Consider the following 16,729-nt stretch of genomic DNA (forward strand, 5'->3'; position numbering starts at 1 on the left):
TAAAGTTTTAACAATGTATATTATCTACCAATACCAATGGACATCCAAGAGCATTGTAATCACTCTTTTTGATCCGTACTTTTTTTCCTTTATAACCGTACAAATATAAAAATATTTAAAAATAAATTGAAAATAATAGTCAAAGTAAAATCTGTACAATCTGGTATGGAGGGGAAATTCTGGAATTCCAACCACACATATCGGCCATTTTGACTAATTGACCGACGTTCCGTGCAGTGCCACGTATGGAAACTGGCACGTGCTATCCACACTTCTTCGCCTTCAGATTTCCTTCTCTCAGACTCATTCCTTCATTTCCCGTGCAAAACCCAAAAGGCAAAGCAGGAGGAGGAAGGAGGAGGCTAACCGTAAAATCACTGCATTCTCTGAAAGGTTACCTACCTTCTTTCTTTTTTTAGTTCTCGATTATTCCTCATCACATAAAAATAAAAATTTGTTCGTGATTTCATTTTCTGCTTCCTGAAAATTCTTAAAGAAACGAAAATAGTGTGGAAATTTCGTATTTCCTTTATATCCGATTTTTTTAAAACCTTTGATTGGTTTCAGCATTCTTGATGAATCTGAAGATATTTTTTGTTTGGTTCTGGTTTTCAGGTTCCAACTTTCTGAAATCTGTTTCTGTCTGAGTTGAGTCAGCGAATAGATGACGACTTCTATTGTCACAAATCATAAGGCTACACCTATACGCCATGTAATTGCATGCTCCGTCTTTAATCCTTTATAATTACCCTGCATTATCTGAAACGCTTTCCTATCATCAATTTTTTTTTATTGAATTATTGTCAGTATATCTATAAATAGATTATTTTTAACACTGAATTCTTATTGATTTGCCATGTAAATCCTATCCACAATTATTCCCCAATTCATTCATGTCTTTGTTAGGTTTTATTTTTATTTTCAATGATGTGCTTTTTGTATTCTTTGGTTAAGCTTGATATGCCTTCTTCTCAGGCCATCCACTCCGCTGATGTATTTAGCCGGAGGGGGAAGTTTTCGCATCTGCCTTGCAAACTTAATGTGAAGCAGTCAGTGGAAACTGTTCAATTATGGGCAAAAATTAAGAACACTCGCACTACCATGACTACAGCTTTTGCTACCCCACACGAAAATGATGAAGGTGAAAGAAGCGGTTCACATGCTTGTTCCGATGAGCAAGTGTTTGTGCCTTTGGAAAATAATTATAGTTCCAATGATCTGGATGAGGAAGCTGCTGGTTCTCTTCCGGAGTCAGGTTCAGGAGGCTTTCAGATGGTCGAGCACTCGGTAAATCTGGCAAGCCTCCTGGACAAATTGAAGGCTTTACATTTGCATGTATTAGCGTCAGAGCAGTGGAATGCATCTAGGCTGAAATTATGTCACAAGTACGTTGGAAAGTTGAAACTATATTTGTTATGTTTGCCTTCTGTAGTACTGCCAGTGCCATCTTAAATGTTTATCTTATTCACAAGGCTAGTTAATATAAAGAAAGTGGAAAATACTTGAAAGTACTTATTGCAATTGTAGACTACTTTATAAAATCTTATTTTCAGGCATTTTTCTAATTTATGGAGACTTTCTTGTTCCAGCAATTACGTGGAGAGTGCAAAAAACTTAATCCATTATTTGGCTTTGAAATGTCTTGACATTGAGCCACTCAAAGACGATCTAGCTTTGATCAGTCTGCTGAATTTGGAGATGGTCAATTCATCTGTCCTTGCAAGTCTTACCACATGCATTGAACTGTTGGAGAACCTACAGTTGAACTCTTCAAGAACTGGCAAAGATGTCAGTGCCGGAATTTCCACTCAGGGAAAGCTATATCATCAAAAGAATGGGAATTTCACAATAAACACGATGAGAACGAAGGCATGTTTGAACCGAGAGTTATTATTGGGACCACTTCAAGGTAGTAGGTGTACACATATCATGACAACGGTTGGAGAAGAAGCTCTTGAGAGTGAAACACTAATAACCGATCTTATAAAGGCTGGGACCTCAATAATTCGAATAAATTGTGCTCATGGAAGTCCTGAAAGCTGGAGTGAGATAATCAGAAGAGTAAAAAGGAGTTCTCAAATGCTGGAGGCCCCATGTCGAATTCTTATGGATTTAGCTGGTCCAAAACTTCGTACAGATAATCTAAAGCCTGGTCCATGCGTTGTAAAAGTATCTGCCAAGAAAAATGCTACTGGAAAGGTGATTTTTCCTGCACAAGTTTGGCTTTCTCATAAAGGAGCTGGTGCTCCTCCTCCTCATCTTTCTCCTGATGCTGTTCTGTTCATAGATGACGAAAACTTTTTCACTGTAGTCAAAGTAGGTGATAGTTTGAGGTTCTTTGATGCTAGAGGTAAGAAAAGGATGCTAAAGATTTCCAGAGTCTTTCATGTTTTTTCTGGTACTGGCTTTATGGCGGAGTGTACTAGAACTGCTTATGTTAGTTCTGGAACAGAATTATATATTAAGAGGAAGAAAGACAGATTACCTGTTGGACAAGTAGTAGATGTCCCTCCTAGAGAGTCGTCTATCAGACTAAGAGTTGGAGATTTACTAATTATTTCGCGGGATAGTACATGTGGTGAGGATAATTCCTATGGGCATGTAAGTGGTGCTTATAGAATAACATGTTCATCGGGCTATCTCTTTGATGCAGTCAAACCTGGAGAGCGCATAGCTTTTGATGATGGAAAGATTTGGGGAGTCATAAAGGGAACTACTAGTTCAGAGATTGTTGTCTCAATCACTCATGCTGGCCTAAGAGGGACTAAACTTGGATCCCAGAAATCCATCAACATCCCAGACAGCAATATTAGGTTCAAAGGTGTAACTTCAAAGGATCTAGTGGATCTTGAATTCGTTAAGTCTCATGCAGACATGGTGGGTGTTTCATTTATTAGAGATACTCGTGATATTATAGTGCTTCGCCAAGAACTGGAGGAAAGGAAACTTCAAAACCTGGGGATTGTTTTAAAAATTGAAACAAAAAGTGGGTTTGAAAAGTTGCCCCTCTTACTTTTGGAAGCAATGAAATCTTCAAATCCTTTAGGGGTTATGATTGCCAGGGGAGATCTTGCTGTGGAGTGCGGGTGGGAAAGATTGGCTGATATACAAGAAGAAATATTATCTTTTTGTGGTGCTGCTCACTTACCAGTTATTTGGGCAACTCAGGTCCTCGAATCACTCGTCAAATCCCGAGTTCCTACCAGAGCTGAGATTACTGATGTTGCAAGTGGAAGGAAGTAAGTGATCAATTTATATTTCCCTATCTATTTCCATATGTTATCAGTGATATTTATTTAATGCTTGATAATATGTTTGAGCTATGTAAGCACTTTCAGTAGTTAGGCAGGCAGCTTTACATGCATTTTAAGTGCCCTTAAAGCAATTTCATTTATTAACCTCTTCTGACTGTTATATCTGCATAGCATTCCACGAATACATTTCCTTCTGTTCTGTACTCTTCTCCAAATCTGAAAGCCACTTTGATTTCTGATAGCCAATGAATTTCCCTCCACCACACCGATCTTCCCTCTCTTTGTTTCTCTTTCTCCATTCTCCTGGTTGAAGGTGTTTAAATGATCAAATGCATGGAACATGGCTTGATTAAAAGCTCTTCTTATTTTTCCAGGGCAAGCTGCGTTATGTTGAACAAAGGACGACACATTGTAGAAGCTATTTCAACTCTAGATAATATCCTGAACTCAAATTCAAGACAGATGAAAGCTGAAGTTAAGTCACTTGTTCCATCCAGCCATCTTGTTTAGGAAAGTCCGAGTTCCTGCATTTAATGGAATACTGTTATTGTATAGTTTGCAGCACTATCTGATTTGGGACACCTGATAGTTCCTTTTTTCTGTCATGGACCTTAAAAGTAGTATCTTATTTTTGGGCTATGTAAATATTCTTATCATCAGTAACATGCAACCAACTAGAACCTTAAAATTGGTACTGTAGGTTATATCATTTAACGGTCTTATCTTATGATATTAATTATCATTTATATTTTAAATGCAGCCAGTATCAACACAATGCCGATCACAGTATCTGAAAAACATGTACAAGTTTTTAGACAACCTAATGTTACTCTTCGTCATGGATGGCCATGGTGATGTATCCTAGAAGTTGCAAAGTTCCATAATGTTATTGGAAACTAAGAAAAGAATATATACAAAAATAAGAAAAGAATATATTGATAAAAATTACTAGCGCTTCATCTCTTGGGTTAGCTTGTTTATATATAAGTTTATGTAATTTAAATAATAAAATCAAATCTAATCCAATCCTAGAATTAATCTTACGAATCTATAACACTCTTTTAAAAGTTTAAAGTATACATATCGATCATATCCAACTTGTTATATAGATATTCAATCTAATCCTCACTCAATGTCATTGTAAACAAATCAACAAGATGTCTACATGTCTTCAACAAGTTCTTTCATGTTGTACAAAAGCTTTGTTGGCAATGGATACTCCAATAAAATTTTGGTTAACAAATTTTGTATCCACATAATTTCATACGTGGATTGTGTCATAACCCTATATTTTGATTCAACACTTGATTGAGATATAACATTTTGCTTTTTGCTTTTCCACGATACTAAGTTTTCACCAACAAAAACACAATATCTAGTAGTAGACCTATCTATCTTGGATTCAACCCAGTCGACGTATGCAAAACATTCAGTAGGAGTATGCCCATGATTATTGTATAGTATGCCACACTCCAGAGCTTCTTACAAGTAACATAAGATCTGCTCTGACACCACGCAATGTTTGATTGTGGGTGCAAACATAAATTGGCTAACAATACTCACAAGAAATGCCATATTCACTTGAGTTATAGTAAGGTAGTTTAATTTCCAAACTAGCTTATTATATTTTAGGACCATCAAAATGATCATCTTCCTCTTTCGTACGATACACATTGGAGTACTATAAGGTTTAGCTGCTAATTTTCCAATTTTTGCTAGTAAATGAAGAACATACTTTCTTTTAGACAAAAAAAATTATCTTCTTGTTTCTTGTTACTTCTACCCCCCAAAAGTACTTCAACTTACCTAAGTCATTCATATGAAATATAGTATACAAGAAAGTCTTGATAGAAGAGATCCTTACAACATCATTTCATGTAATAAAGATATCATCAACATATACTAAAAAAAGAATAGCACCAACTTTAGATCTTTTGTAAAACAACGTATGATCACAACTTTTTTTTAGTACAAACTGTTGAATTGTCTTACTAACTTTTCGAATTAGGCTCGAGGGCTTTGCTTCAACCCCTAAAGGGTTTTCTTCAGAACACATACCTTCCCATACTCCCCTTAAGCAAGAACCCAAGTGGCTTCTCCATATAGATTTCTTCTTAAAGATTCCTATGATGAAAGAAATTCTTAATATCTTATTGGTGTAAAAACCAATTATGAGAAACAACTTGTGAAAATAATAGATGAACAAAGGTAAGTTTGGCCACAAGAGAGAAAGTTTCTGAATAATCCACCTCATAAGTCTGAGCATATCCTAGTGCAACTAATTTAACTTTAAGCTTAACCCCTAAGGTATCTTGATTAACCTTAACGGTGAATACCTATTTGCAACTAACAAACTTTTTACCAATAAGTAAATCCACTAAATTCCAAGTACCATTGTCATCTAATGCATGTATTTCCTCCAACATTCCATCATGTCACATCTCGAAATTGGGTCTAAGAACTTCGAGGGTAGTTTTGGAATTATGACTCAAAATGTGTTCAGAAATTCAAAATGTAGTAACTCGAAAATACCTTCATCTATGGCTTTTTGAAAATTAAACCAATTTAATAAAATAAAGTGGAAAAGACCTTTAATTTTAAAATGGGGACTATTTTGTAAAAGGGTGTAAATGTGAAAGAGGCCCAAAGGTAAATATACTAAAGTTTTAAAAATACCCTATTTTCTCCCTCCACCTACAGAAAACTCACGACACTCATTCTCCCCTCACCTTCTTTGCCGTCCCTTGAAATCTCCAAATACCATTCACCAATTTTGATCTCAATTACTCTAATCCTTTTTATTTTCATCATCTTTCTAACATTAAACCCTCTTTGAAAACTAAAAAGTACATTAAGAACGCCTTTAATTCCATTATTATTCAACTTGTGGATTTTCTCAAATTTTCCATCAATCGTTTGTTTTTCCCTCAACTAAGATGATGTTTCATTTTCCTAATAGTTTTTTATGTAGTTTATCTATTTGAATCAAGTTTTAATCTATTGAATCAAAGATTTTGTGTAGAAGTCGAAATTTGAGTTGTTAATGGTGAAATTCAGGATTTTGGACAAAATTACTGTTTCTACATGATTTTCAGTTTGTTTTGATGTGATTAGAAATTTTTTAAACTTGTTTTAAAGTTTCGTTGAAAGATTTGAAGGTTTTGTTGAGTTTTTATAAAAATGGTCATGGATGTCGAAATTTTTAAAACCATTAACTTGTGGAATTTTGAGTGTCTTGAAGGTTGAGAATTATTCTTGGATGAGTAGTTAGGTGTTTAGAATCAGTTTTAAGTGATGGGATTGAATGTGAAATAAGGAATTTGAGTTTCGACTATGCTAGTCGAAAATTTTAGTTTTAAGAGGAACTAGCCTTAGACCTGCATTTTTGTTTGTTTAATGTGTTTTATAACTACTAATTAATTGTGTATATTGTGTGGTGAATATGTGTGAAGCTTCAGAATCATTGGGACCTTCTTTGAGTAAAGCAAAAGGCAAGGAAAAACTAGTTTAAGCTTTCGAAAAAATAGGGGAAAGCATGAACAGTGAGTGTTTTGGAATTGCTGGTCGTAGACACAATTCATAGTGTTAAACGAGAGCTTAGGAGTAACCTAAACCCCTATCATAAGTTTTGAGTGTAAGTTTTCTTACCCCTCACGTTTATCTTGCCAAATTGTCACTATATGTTGTGGATTGAGTAAAATGATGTGTTAATGTGACACGTGATATGTGTATGTTAGCTCTTATGAAATGCATCAGTTATTGGATACATCTTTAGCATCTCATATAAAACTTATCAAGGAGACAAGACTACGAATTTTTCTTTTAATTCTGAGAGAGTTTTGTGCTATCGTGGGAGATATGTGTACCTTCAGATTTAGAGTTGAGATAGTCTATTTTGAGGGAAAGGTATAACAGTTTTTATGCTATGCATCTTGAAGGGAGTAAGATGTATCGGGATCTTTATGAGCAGTATTGGTGGGCGAGACTTAAGCGTGATGTGACTGATTTTGAGGCAAGATGCTTGACATGCCAACAAGTCAAGGCCAAGCACCAATTTACTTTTGGTTCATTCCAACCTATTCAGATTCCTCAGTGGAAATGAGAGCGTGTCACCATGGACTTTGTCAGTGGGATACCCTTGACGTGATAAGAGCATTGCTTGGTGAAACAACGTTCCTTGTAAGTTGTAGATCTAAGATTGAAGCAAACACTTCTCTGCAAACAAAAACAAGACACAATGGATGTTTAGGCTTAGAACGATCTTAAGAACAAGAAAAGAAACAAAGAAACAAAGAAACAAAGAAAAAAAAACGAAAAGAGAAAGGGCTGAAATTTCTCGCAGATTTGAATCAAGGTTGAAGATGAATTCTTGAAGCTTTATACATGGCAGCCTTGAAATTTCAAAGATGACAGAATTGGTGTAGAATATTGCTAGAAATTTAGAAAAATGAGGAACACGAAAAAACTCGTACAATATACTGAATGAACCCGAATCAAATCTGTTCTTCGTCAACGGACTTGGACCCACTAGATAGCAATCTAGGAACCCAAAGTATCAAGTAAATTTGACACAACAAAAAAATTGACACAACAAACACAGTCTTATATGCCAAGATAGTTCAGTGAAAAATCGAAGTTTGAGAGAAAATCTCACAAAGATTATATTTTATTAAAAGTGTTTACTTTCTTACTTTGTTTTTATACATATATATGGATAACAAGAGGTGTATGGCCGAATTTCCTTGTGTGGCTGAAAATAGAGGATTTAAAATTCAAATTTTAAACTCCCAATAACTCCTAAAATGGGCGACATTGTATGGCAGCCTTGTATTTGTAGTTTGAAATTCAAACACAAACTACTTGATCTTATCCTTGAAGTTGACGTCAAGTAAGAAAAAGGAAGGGCTGCTCCAATTCGGCCAATAATGTACTCACTCATCTAAGCTGCAACGCGGATGTGTGAATGACCGGATGCCACTTGGGTTGCCACATGTGCACTGGTACACTCCCCGACTTGTAAATCATTATTCAGCTACGTCTGGACTTGCCAGCTGAAGTTGAGCTAGTAGAGCTGAAATTGAGCTGACGGAAACTGAAATGAGCTAGAATGAGCTAGCCACAAGTAGAGTGAGCTTACATGAGCTGGTGTAGAGTACTCTGAGGTATCTTGAGCTGAAGATGAGCTGGTGTAGAGTACTCTGAGCTGACTTGAGCTGAAGATGAGTTGCATATACACTCTTGAGCTAGTGTCCCTTCGAGTACCTGAATTTCTTTGCCTTAGAACGGGTAATAGGTCCCAATGGTAAGACCTCCGGATCAGCTTCCTTGGTTGGCATGGATGTGCTCACATTGTCCCCCCCTTCTTGAAAAGGATTTGTCCTCAAATCTACAGAATCTTCATAAGGGGTTAAATCAGAAACATTAAATGTGGCACTCACATTATATTCTCCCGGCAAGTCTAACTTGTAGGCATTGTCATTCACTTTTTCCAACACCTGAAAAGGACCATCTCCCCGTAGTAATAGCTTGGACTGCCTTTGGGCTGGAAATCGTTCCTTTCAGAAATGAACCCAAACCCAATCTCCAACATCGAAGGTGACTCACTTTCTGCCCTTGTTTGCTTGCTTTTCGTATTGCTGAGTCCTTCTTTCTAGGTTCTCCTTAACCTGTTGATGTAACTTTTTCACATATTCTGCTTTCACTTTACCGTCTCTATTCATCACCTGTTTCTGTGGCAAAGGCAACATATCTTGAGGAATAGTAGGATTAAAACCATAAACAACCTCAAAATGTGACATCTTCGTAGCAAAATGTACAACATGGTTATAAGCAAATTCAACATGTGGCAAACAATCTTCCCAAGTTTTTATGTTCTTTTTAATGATGGAACGAAGTAAAGTAGATAAACTCAGTTAACAACCTCAGTTTTTCCATCAGTCTGGGGATGACAAGTAGTAGAAAACATAACTTTCGTACCTAGTTTGCTCCAAAGAGTCCTCCTGAAATGACCTAAAAACTTTACATCCCTGTCAGAAACAATTGACCTAGGTATACCATGCAGACGCACAATATCTCTAAAGAACAAGTTAGCCACATTAACAGTATCATCAGTCTTATGGCAGGCAATAAAATGTGCCATATTCGAGAACCTGTCAACCACAACAAATATACTGTCTCTACATGTCCTAGTTCGAGGCAATCCCAATATAAAGTCCATAGAAATATCAGTCCAAGGGAAATCGGGAATAGGTAAAGTTAAATACATACCATGTGGTGAAACCTTCGATTTGGCTTTCTTACATGTCACACAATGTTCACAGTACCGTTCAACATCCCTGCGCATCTTAGGCCAGAATAGATGCTCCTTCAATGTCTGCCACATTTTGGTGACTCTAAAATGACCCATCAATCCACCTTCATCTGCTTTACGGATCAGTATATCACGATTGAACCCTGTGGAATGCATAACCTGCTTTATTTGAAAAGATAACCATCATGCCTGTAGAACTTTCCATCTGCACCTTTCTCACAAGCATTATACTTATCTCTAAAATCAGGATCATCAGAGAATAACTCACGAATATATGCAAATCCAATCAAATGTGAATCAAGATGACTCAAAAGTGCATATCTGCATGATAATGCATCAGCAACGACATTATTTTTTCCCTTTTTGTATCAATTGACATAAGGAAAAGATTTTAAGAATTCAACCCATTTAGCATGTCGTTTGTTCAATTTATGTTGACCTGCGATATATCGTAAAGCCTCGTGGTTAGTGTGGATCATAAACTCCTTAGGCAACAAATAATGCTGCCAAGTCTCCAAAGCCCGGATCAGTGCATACATTTCCTTGTCATAGACAGGATAATTCAACATTGCTCCGCTAAGTTTCTCACTGAAATATGCAACGAGCCTCTTTTCCTGTGACAAAATAGCACCTGACTAATCGATGTCGGTTGTGGCCATTCTTGGATCGCTTTAACCTTCTCAGGATCGACTTTAACACCCTAGCTTTGTCTTGAAGACTGTTTTCCACTCGTCGCCTTCTCTCATGTGAATCTGATGATATCCACTCTTCAGATCAATTTTAGAGAAGATAGTCACTCCGCATAACTCATCTAGCATGTCATCGAGTCGAGGGATGGGGTGTCGATAATTGATTTTAATCTAATTCACGGCTTGAAAATCAACACACATCCTCCACGTTCCATCTTTTTTTGATACCAACAACACTGGCACAGCACATGGACTCATACTCTTTCGAATGTAACCCTTGTCCAACAACTCAGAAATTTATCGTTGAAGTTCCTTCGTCTCTTTGGGGTTACTTCTATATGCTGGTCTATTCGGAATCGTGGCACCTAGAATAAAGTCAATCTGGTGCTCAATACGCCTTTAGGTGTTTCATCCAGAAACACATCTTCAAATTCTTGCAAAAGAGATGAAATAGAAGTAGACAAATCACTAGGAATCTCAGACAATAAATAATGATCTTTAAACAACAAAATAAGCATAGATTGCTGAGAGGAAAGACATTTCCTAATTTCCTTGCTGCTTGCGTACACATTCATCTTCTTTTTCTCACGAACTTCTTCGATATTCTTTTGCAAGCTTACTTGGTCTTCTTGCACTTGACTCGGGGTCAAAGGTGCTAAGGTGATCTGCTTTCCTGCATGCATAAAAAAATATCTGTTCGTAAAGTCATCATGCATTGTCTTCTTGTCAAATTGCCATGGATGACCCAATAGCAAATGGCTTGCAACCATCAAAACAACATCACAGAGTACTTCATCCTTGTATTTTCCAATGGCAAACGGCACTAAAACTTGCTTAGTCACTTTAATTTCTCCACCGTCATTTAGCCACTGTAATTTGTAAGGATTGAGATGTTTTGTCGTCTTCAAACCTAACTTTTCAACCATCACAGAACTAGCAACATTAGTGCAACTACCACCATCGATAATTACAACACATACCTTATCATTGACAAGGCATCTCGTGTGAAAGATGTTCTCTCGTTGTTGTTCTTCTTGAATCGGTTGAGTATTCAGAATCCTTTTGACAACAAGTGCTTCACCGGTGGCAAACATCTGCACATTGTCATCATCTTCTTCAACGTCCACTGGAGGGTTTTCATGCTCGTCTTCCTCTGATTCAGACTTAATCTCACCACTCTCTAACATTATCATGGTCCTTCGATTAGGACATTGGCTAGCAACATGTCCTCGACCAAGGCACTTAAAGTACAGAATTTCTCTCGATCGTTCTTGTGTCACCACTGGTAGTTTGCCACGCCCATTATCAGCAACGAGAGGCTTTGGTTTGCTGGATTCGCTTGGATCTTGAATTTGTAGTGGCTGTTGTGGTGCTTGTTTCCTAGCATTGTTAGGAGTATACAATGGATTTGAAAAAGATTTAAATGGAGTATTACCTCAAGTAGAAGCTTTTCTACGTTGTTGTCACTCAATTTTGATTTCCATATGTACCATGTCATCCAATTTGACATAATGCTACAATTTAACAATGTTAGCAATCTCAAAATTCAACCCTGTAAGAAAACGTGCCATAGTAGCCTCTCGATCCTTAACAATGTTGGCTCGCATCATGGACATTTCCATTTCCTTGTAGTAGTCTTCAACACTCCTACTCCCCTGTTTCAACCTCTGCAACTTCTGGAATAAGTCACGATAATAATGAGAAGGAACAAATATCCTTCGCATGATTTGCTTCATTTCATTCCACGTTCTCACTGAACCTTCACCGGTGCATCTTTGACTGATTAACAATTGATCCCACCAGATCAAAGTGTAATCAGTGAATTCCATTGCAGCCAAATGAACCTTCTTCTGTTTCGAGTAATTGTAACACTCGAAAATATGCTGGACTTTGCTTTCCCAAGCGAGACAAGCATCAGGATCTGTTCGTCCTTGAAAAGATGGAATGGCAACTTTAATGTTAGACAAATTACCATCAAGTTGCGCACGACCCTTCAGATTTTGTCTTGAAGGTTGATCAACTTCATTTTCATCACGATCCTCTTCATGGACAGATTGGGAACCACCCCCATCTAATCTATCCATTCAAGACTGTAAAGGCTCCAATTCTCGTCTTAAAAGATGCTGAAGTTCACGTGTAATGGCTTGCATTTGCAAGGTTGGTAGCTAGTCATTTGAATTGCTTTCATTCGAACCTGCCATTATAAACACTAGAAACAAACAGAAAGTAATAATATATGTTAGTAAAATAATGAAAAGGACTTCACAACAACACACTTAACAAAATTCCTCACAGATCACTCTAAGGAAAGATCGCTTATTAATTGCACTCACCACTCGTGTTTCACTCGGGAGAATGCTTGAATGGCTCTTTTTGTCTCCCATTCTATTCTCACATGCTCAGTTTGCCTTTTCCATTCGATCTCTCGTAATTCAGTTCTTTAAGGAACTAACTCGACCGTTTAGACTTGTTAACTATGTCAAACTTACAAGATAAACAACAAGGATAAAGAAAACAAAGGGTTAAAATGAAAATAGGGCTGAAAGAAGAAAAAATACAACAAAAAATTCACAACTTACTGCAAAAAAAAATGCTTACAATGATCCTATCACTGAACAAACAAGAACAAGTTGTTTTGATTGATTTCCAAGCATTTCATGGCATAATTGAGCATCCTTCTTCATTTCCATGTACCAGCATAAGTGTCTTTTCTTAGTTCTTTTTTTTTTGAATTTTCGAAATTGATTGTTTGTGTTTTGTTGTTTTTTTTAACTTGTTTTTTTTACTTTTGTTTGTTTTCTTGGTATTACAGTGCAGAACATGCTAAAATTCAACCTTTGCTCTAATACCATATGATAAGGGCGTTGCTCGGTGAAACAATGTTTCTTGTAAGTTGCAGATCTAAGATTGAAGCAAACACTTCTCTGCAAACAAAAACAAGACACAATGGATGTCTAGGCTTAGAACGATCTTAAGAACAAGAAAAGAAACAAAGAAACAAAGAAAAAAAAAGAAAAGAGAAAAGGGTTGAAATTTATTACAGATTTGAATCAAGGTTGAAGATGAATTCTTGAAGCTTCATACACGGCAGCCTTGAACATTCAAAGATGACAGAATTGATGTAGAATATTGCTAACAATTTAGAAAAATGAGGAACTCAAAAGAACTTGTACAATATGCTGAACTAACCCGAATTGAATCTGTTCTTTGTCAACAAACTTGGACCCATTAGATAGCATCTAGGAACCCGAAGTACCAAGTAAAATTGACACAACAAACATAGTTTGATATGCCAAGAAAGTTCGGTGAAAAATGAAAGTTTGAGAGAAAATCTCACAAAGATTATATTTTATTCAAAGTGTCTACTTTCTTACTTTGTTTTACACATATATATGGATAACAAGAGGTGTATGGCTGAATTTTCTTGTGTGGTTGAAAATAGAGGATTTAAAATTCAAATTTTAAACTTCTAATAACTCCTAAAATGGGCAGTATTGTATGGCAGCCTTGTATTTGTAGTTTGATAAGAAAAAGGAAAAGCTGCTCCAATTCGGCCAATAATGTGCTCACTCATCTAAGCTGCCACGTCTGGACTTGCCAGCTGAAGTTGAGCTAGTGGAGCTGAAATTGAGGAAACTGAACTGAGCTAGAACGAGCTAGCTACAAGTGGAGTGAGCTGACATGTGCTGGTGTAGAGTACTCTAAGCTATCTTGAGCTGAAGATGACCTGGTGTAGAGTACTCTGTGCTGACTTGAGCTAAAGATGAGCTGCATATACACTCTTGAGCTAGTGTCCCTTCGAGTACCTGAATTTCTTTGCCTTAGAACGGGTAATAGGTCCAAATGGTAAAACCTCCGGATCAGTTTCCTTGATTGGCATGGATGTGCTCACATTATGATGCCTTCTAAGAAATACTCCATTAGGGAGATTGTTGACCTATTGACAAAGTTCACCTATTTTCTACTAGTGCGTACTGACTACTTGTCACCGAAGTTGGTGAATTTGTATATCTTCAAAATTATGAGACTTTGTGGGGTAGTAGTTTCTATTATTTTTTATCAGGATCCTCTCACGTCTTGGTTTTGAAAGAAACTACATAAGGCACTTGGTACGAGGTTAAACTTCAGTACAACTTTTCAGTTGTAGTCTGATGGGTATTTTGAAATAGTTATCCAGATTCTCGAGAATATGTTGAGAGGTTGCATAATTAATTTTTGAGGCAGTTGGGAGGAACATATGCTACTTTTTGAATTCGCGTATAATAATAGCTTTCAGTGAAGCATTCAGACGGCTCCTTATGAAGCTCTTTACGGACACAAGTGTAGGACACCTTTGTGTTGGATGGAATTGGGGGAGAAGAAAGTGTTAAGACTGGATTTAGTACAAAAAAAAGAATATTATGAAGAATATCTGGGATCATTTAAGAGTAGCATCAGAGAGACAAAAGTCTTATTTTGACTTGAAGAGGAAGGATATAGAGTTTAGTGTTGGTGATCGAGTCTTCCTTAAAGTTTCGCATTGGAAAAAAGTCTTGAGGTTTGGCCGCAAAGGGAAATTGAGTTTGAGGTTCATTGGACTCCATCGCATCATTAAGAGAGTTGGACCAATGGCATATCAACTTAAGTTACTTCCAAAGTTGGATCATATCCACGATATTTTTCATGTGTCCACGTTGAGACAATATTGATCTGACCCTTCTCATATAGTTCCGGTTGAGGAGATTAAAGTTCATTCAGATTTGTAATTTGGTGAGGAACTGATATAGATTTTGATTGTGAGGTCAAGTTTTTGTAGAGGAAAGAGATTCTACCCTTGAAGGTTTTGTGGAAGAATCACGGCTTTAATGAGGCCATTTAGGAGCCAGAAGATTCGATGCAACAACAATATCCTCACCTTTTCCTATCAGGTAAAATTTGAGGATGAAATTTATTTTTAAAGAAGGTAGAGTTGTCACATCACACATTTTTATTATTAGCAGCACAAAAATTAAAACAAGGAAGTGAAGTAGTGTAGTGGTTTAATGTTCCTTAGCTATCCTAATGGTCCTAAGTTCAAGTCCCCTTATTCATGTCTTTTTATTTAATTTTTTTACACAAAAACCCATGTGATTATTAAACTTGTCATCCACTTCATGGCTTTCATGAATAGGAGGGTTCCTTTCCTCAATTATGGGTTAAACTTACCATAAGTTGAGGGAGTATGATCCCCATTTTTACTTCATGCCCTACTCTCTTGCCATTTCATCTCACCCTTGCCATAACAGAACTTCATTGAACCTAGACCAAGTTGACCAACCTCTCCTCTCACTCACCCACATCTCATTGTCGTCCCTTCCACCATCTCTCCTATTTGTCTTTTTTCTATTCTATTTTGACCTAGTTTCTCTCTTTTTACAAAACCACCACCCTTTCTCTTTTCATTTTTTCTTCCGTCCTCTTTCATGACCGAAGCCTTCACCACCAACCACTGTATCTCATAACCACCATTCCTCTTGTTCCTCTTTCTCTTTCCCGTTGCCACCCATCGCCGCCGTGACCACAACCACAAGCCATCGCAAATTCTTTTCTCTTCCATCCCTCTTTCTTTCATCGCAATATTTCACCTTTATTTTTTTCAAACCTCCACCATGTTTTTCTACACCTTTTACCGTACTGTTGCTTCACATGTCACTGGATAGCCACCGCTGCCAGTGGTTGAGTTTCTATTCGTTTTCTCCTTATTTCTTTAACCTTATTTTTATTTTGATTAATATTATACCCTTTTCATAATAATTCTTTTAAATCACCCAACTCTACGGTCTCCTATCTATATTGATCCACTGACCATTCCGAATTGATTAAGTGTGTAAGAGTGGGTTATTCGATCATCAACTTCTCTTTTTAGTGTTTTCCTCTCTTAGATGAATGGTATAGTGGTCATAGAAATTATTTTTATTTCATGTGTTAAAACTACTCTTTATATTCTTTAAAGGGTTCAATGATAACAATAGGAGAGATCCTTAACTTTGGATTGAAGATCATCAATTCGAGTGTGAAAACTGCGGGGTAAGTGTTATGGTAAGGTTTTTCGTGACCAATTTATTAGTAATAAAATATCTTTAACATATCCTATCCTATATAAGTTGCTGTGTGTTAGATACACCTTTCGGGTTTAGATCCAAGTGAAATCACTACTAGGGGATTGTGGCATTTTGGATCTACAAAAAAGGTGTGGGTTCAATACCATTTAGATTAAATATAATATTGCGATAAATAAAGTATGTTAATATGAAAACTGAGATTAAACACAAGTACAATGAGTACTTCAAATGAGGGTTGAAAAACTCATCGAAAAGGATTACCAAGTAAGCAAAGCTAACCAAACGATTCTATGAAAGCATGATATATGTTGTGATGGTAACTGTGATTGTGATATATGTGTAAATCTCATCATTATGATATGTGATACATGGCATGTGTGATACTTTTGATGATCT

The 16,729-nt window shown here is 36.7% G+C and overlaps 1 protein-coding gene across 2 annotated transcripts; it reads left to right on the top strand.

Moving 5' to 3' along the window:
• Nucleotides 1–233: 233 nt before the first annotated feature.
• LOC107910846 (plastidial pyruvate kinase 4, chloroplastic) lies at nt 234–3,963 on the top strand. 2 transcript variants are annotated; one of them, XM_016838805.2, is made up of 5 exons: nt 234–393; nt 616–712; nt 976–1,385; nt 1,590–3,239; nt 3,629–3,963. In XM_016838805.2, exons 2-5 carry the CDS (start codon nt 665–667, stop codon nt 3,762–3,764), a joined length of 2,244 nt encoding a protein of 747 aa, XP_016694294.1. In that variant the 5' UTR covers nt 234–393; nt 616–664; the 3' UTR covers nt 3,765–3,963. The 2 variants fall into 2 exon arrangements, with proteins under 2 accessions (XP_016694294.1, XP_016694339.1); XM_016838850.2 differs by lacking the exon at nt 616–712 and having other exon boundaries at nt 258–393.
• Nucleotides 3,964–16,729: the final 12,766 nt, after the last annotated feature.

The sequence above is a fragment of the Gossypium hirsutum genome, chromosome A08 (genome assembly GCF_007990345.1).
Source record: "Gossypium hirsutum isolate 1008001.06 chromosome A08, Gossypium_hirsutum_v2.1, whole genome shotgun sequence".
NCBI lineage: Eukaryota > Viridiplantae > Streptophyta > Magnoliopsida > Malvales > Malvaceae > Gossypium > Gossypium hirsutum.

Excerpts from the sequence above, each read along its gene's own strand:
- LOC107910846 (XM_016838805.2), top strand. The coding sequence starts at position 665 with ATGACGACTTCTATTGTCACAAATCATAAGGCTACACCTATACGCCAT. Across the intron at positions 713-975 it reads AGGCTACACCTATACGCCAT|GCCATCCACTCCGCTGATGT; the intron begins GTAATTGCATGC and ends CCTTCTTCTCAG. Across the intron at positions 1,386-1,589 it reads AGGCTGAAATTATGTCACAA|CAATTACGTGGAGAGTGCAA; the intron begins GTACGTTGGAAA and ends TTCTTGTTCCAG.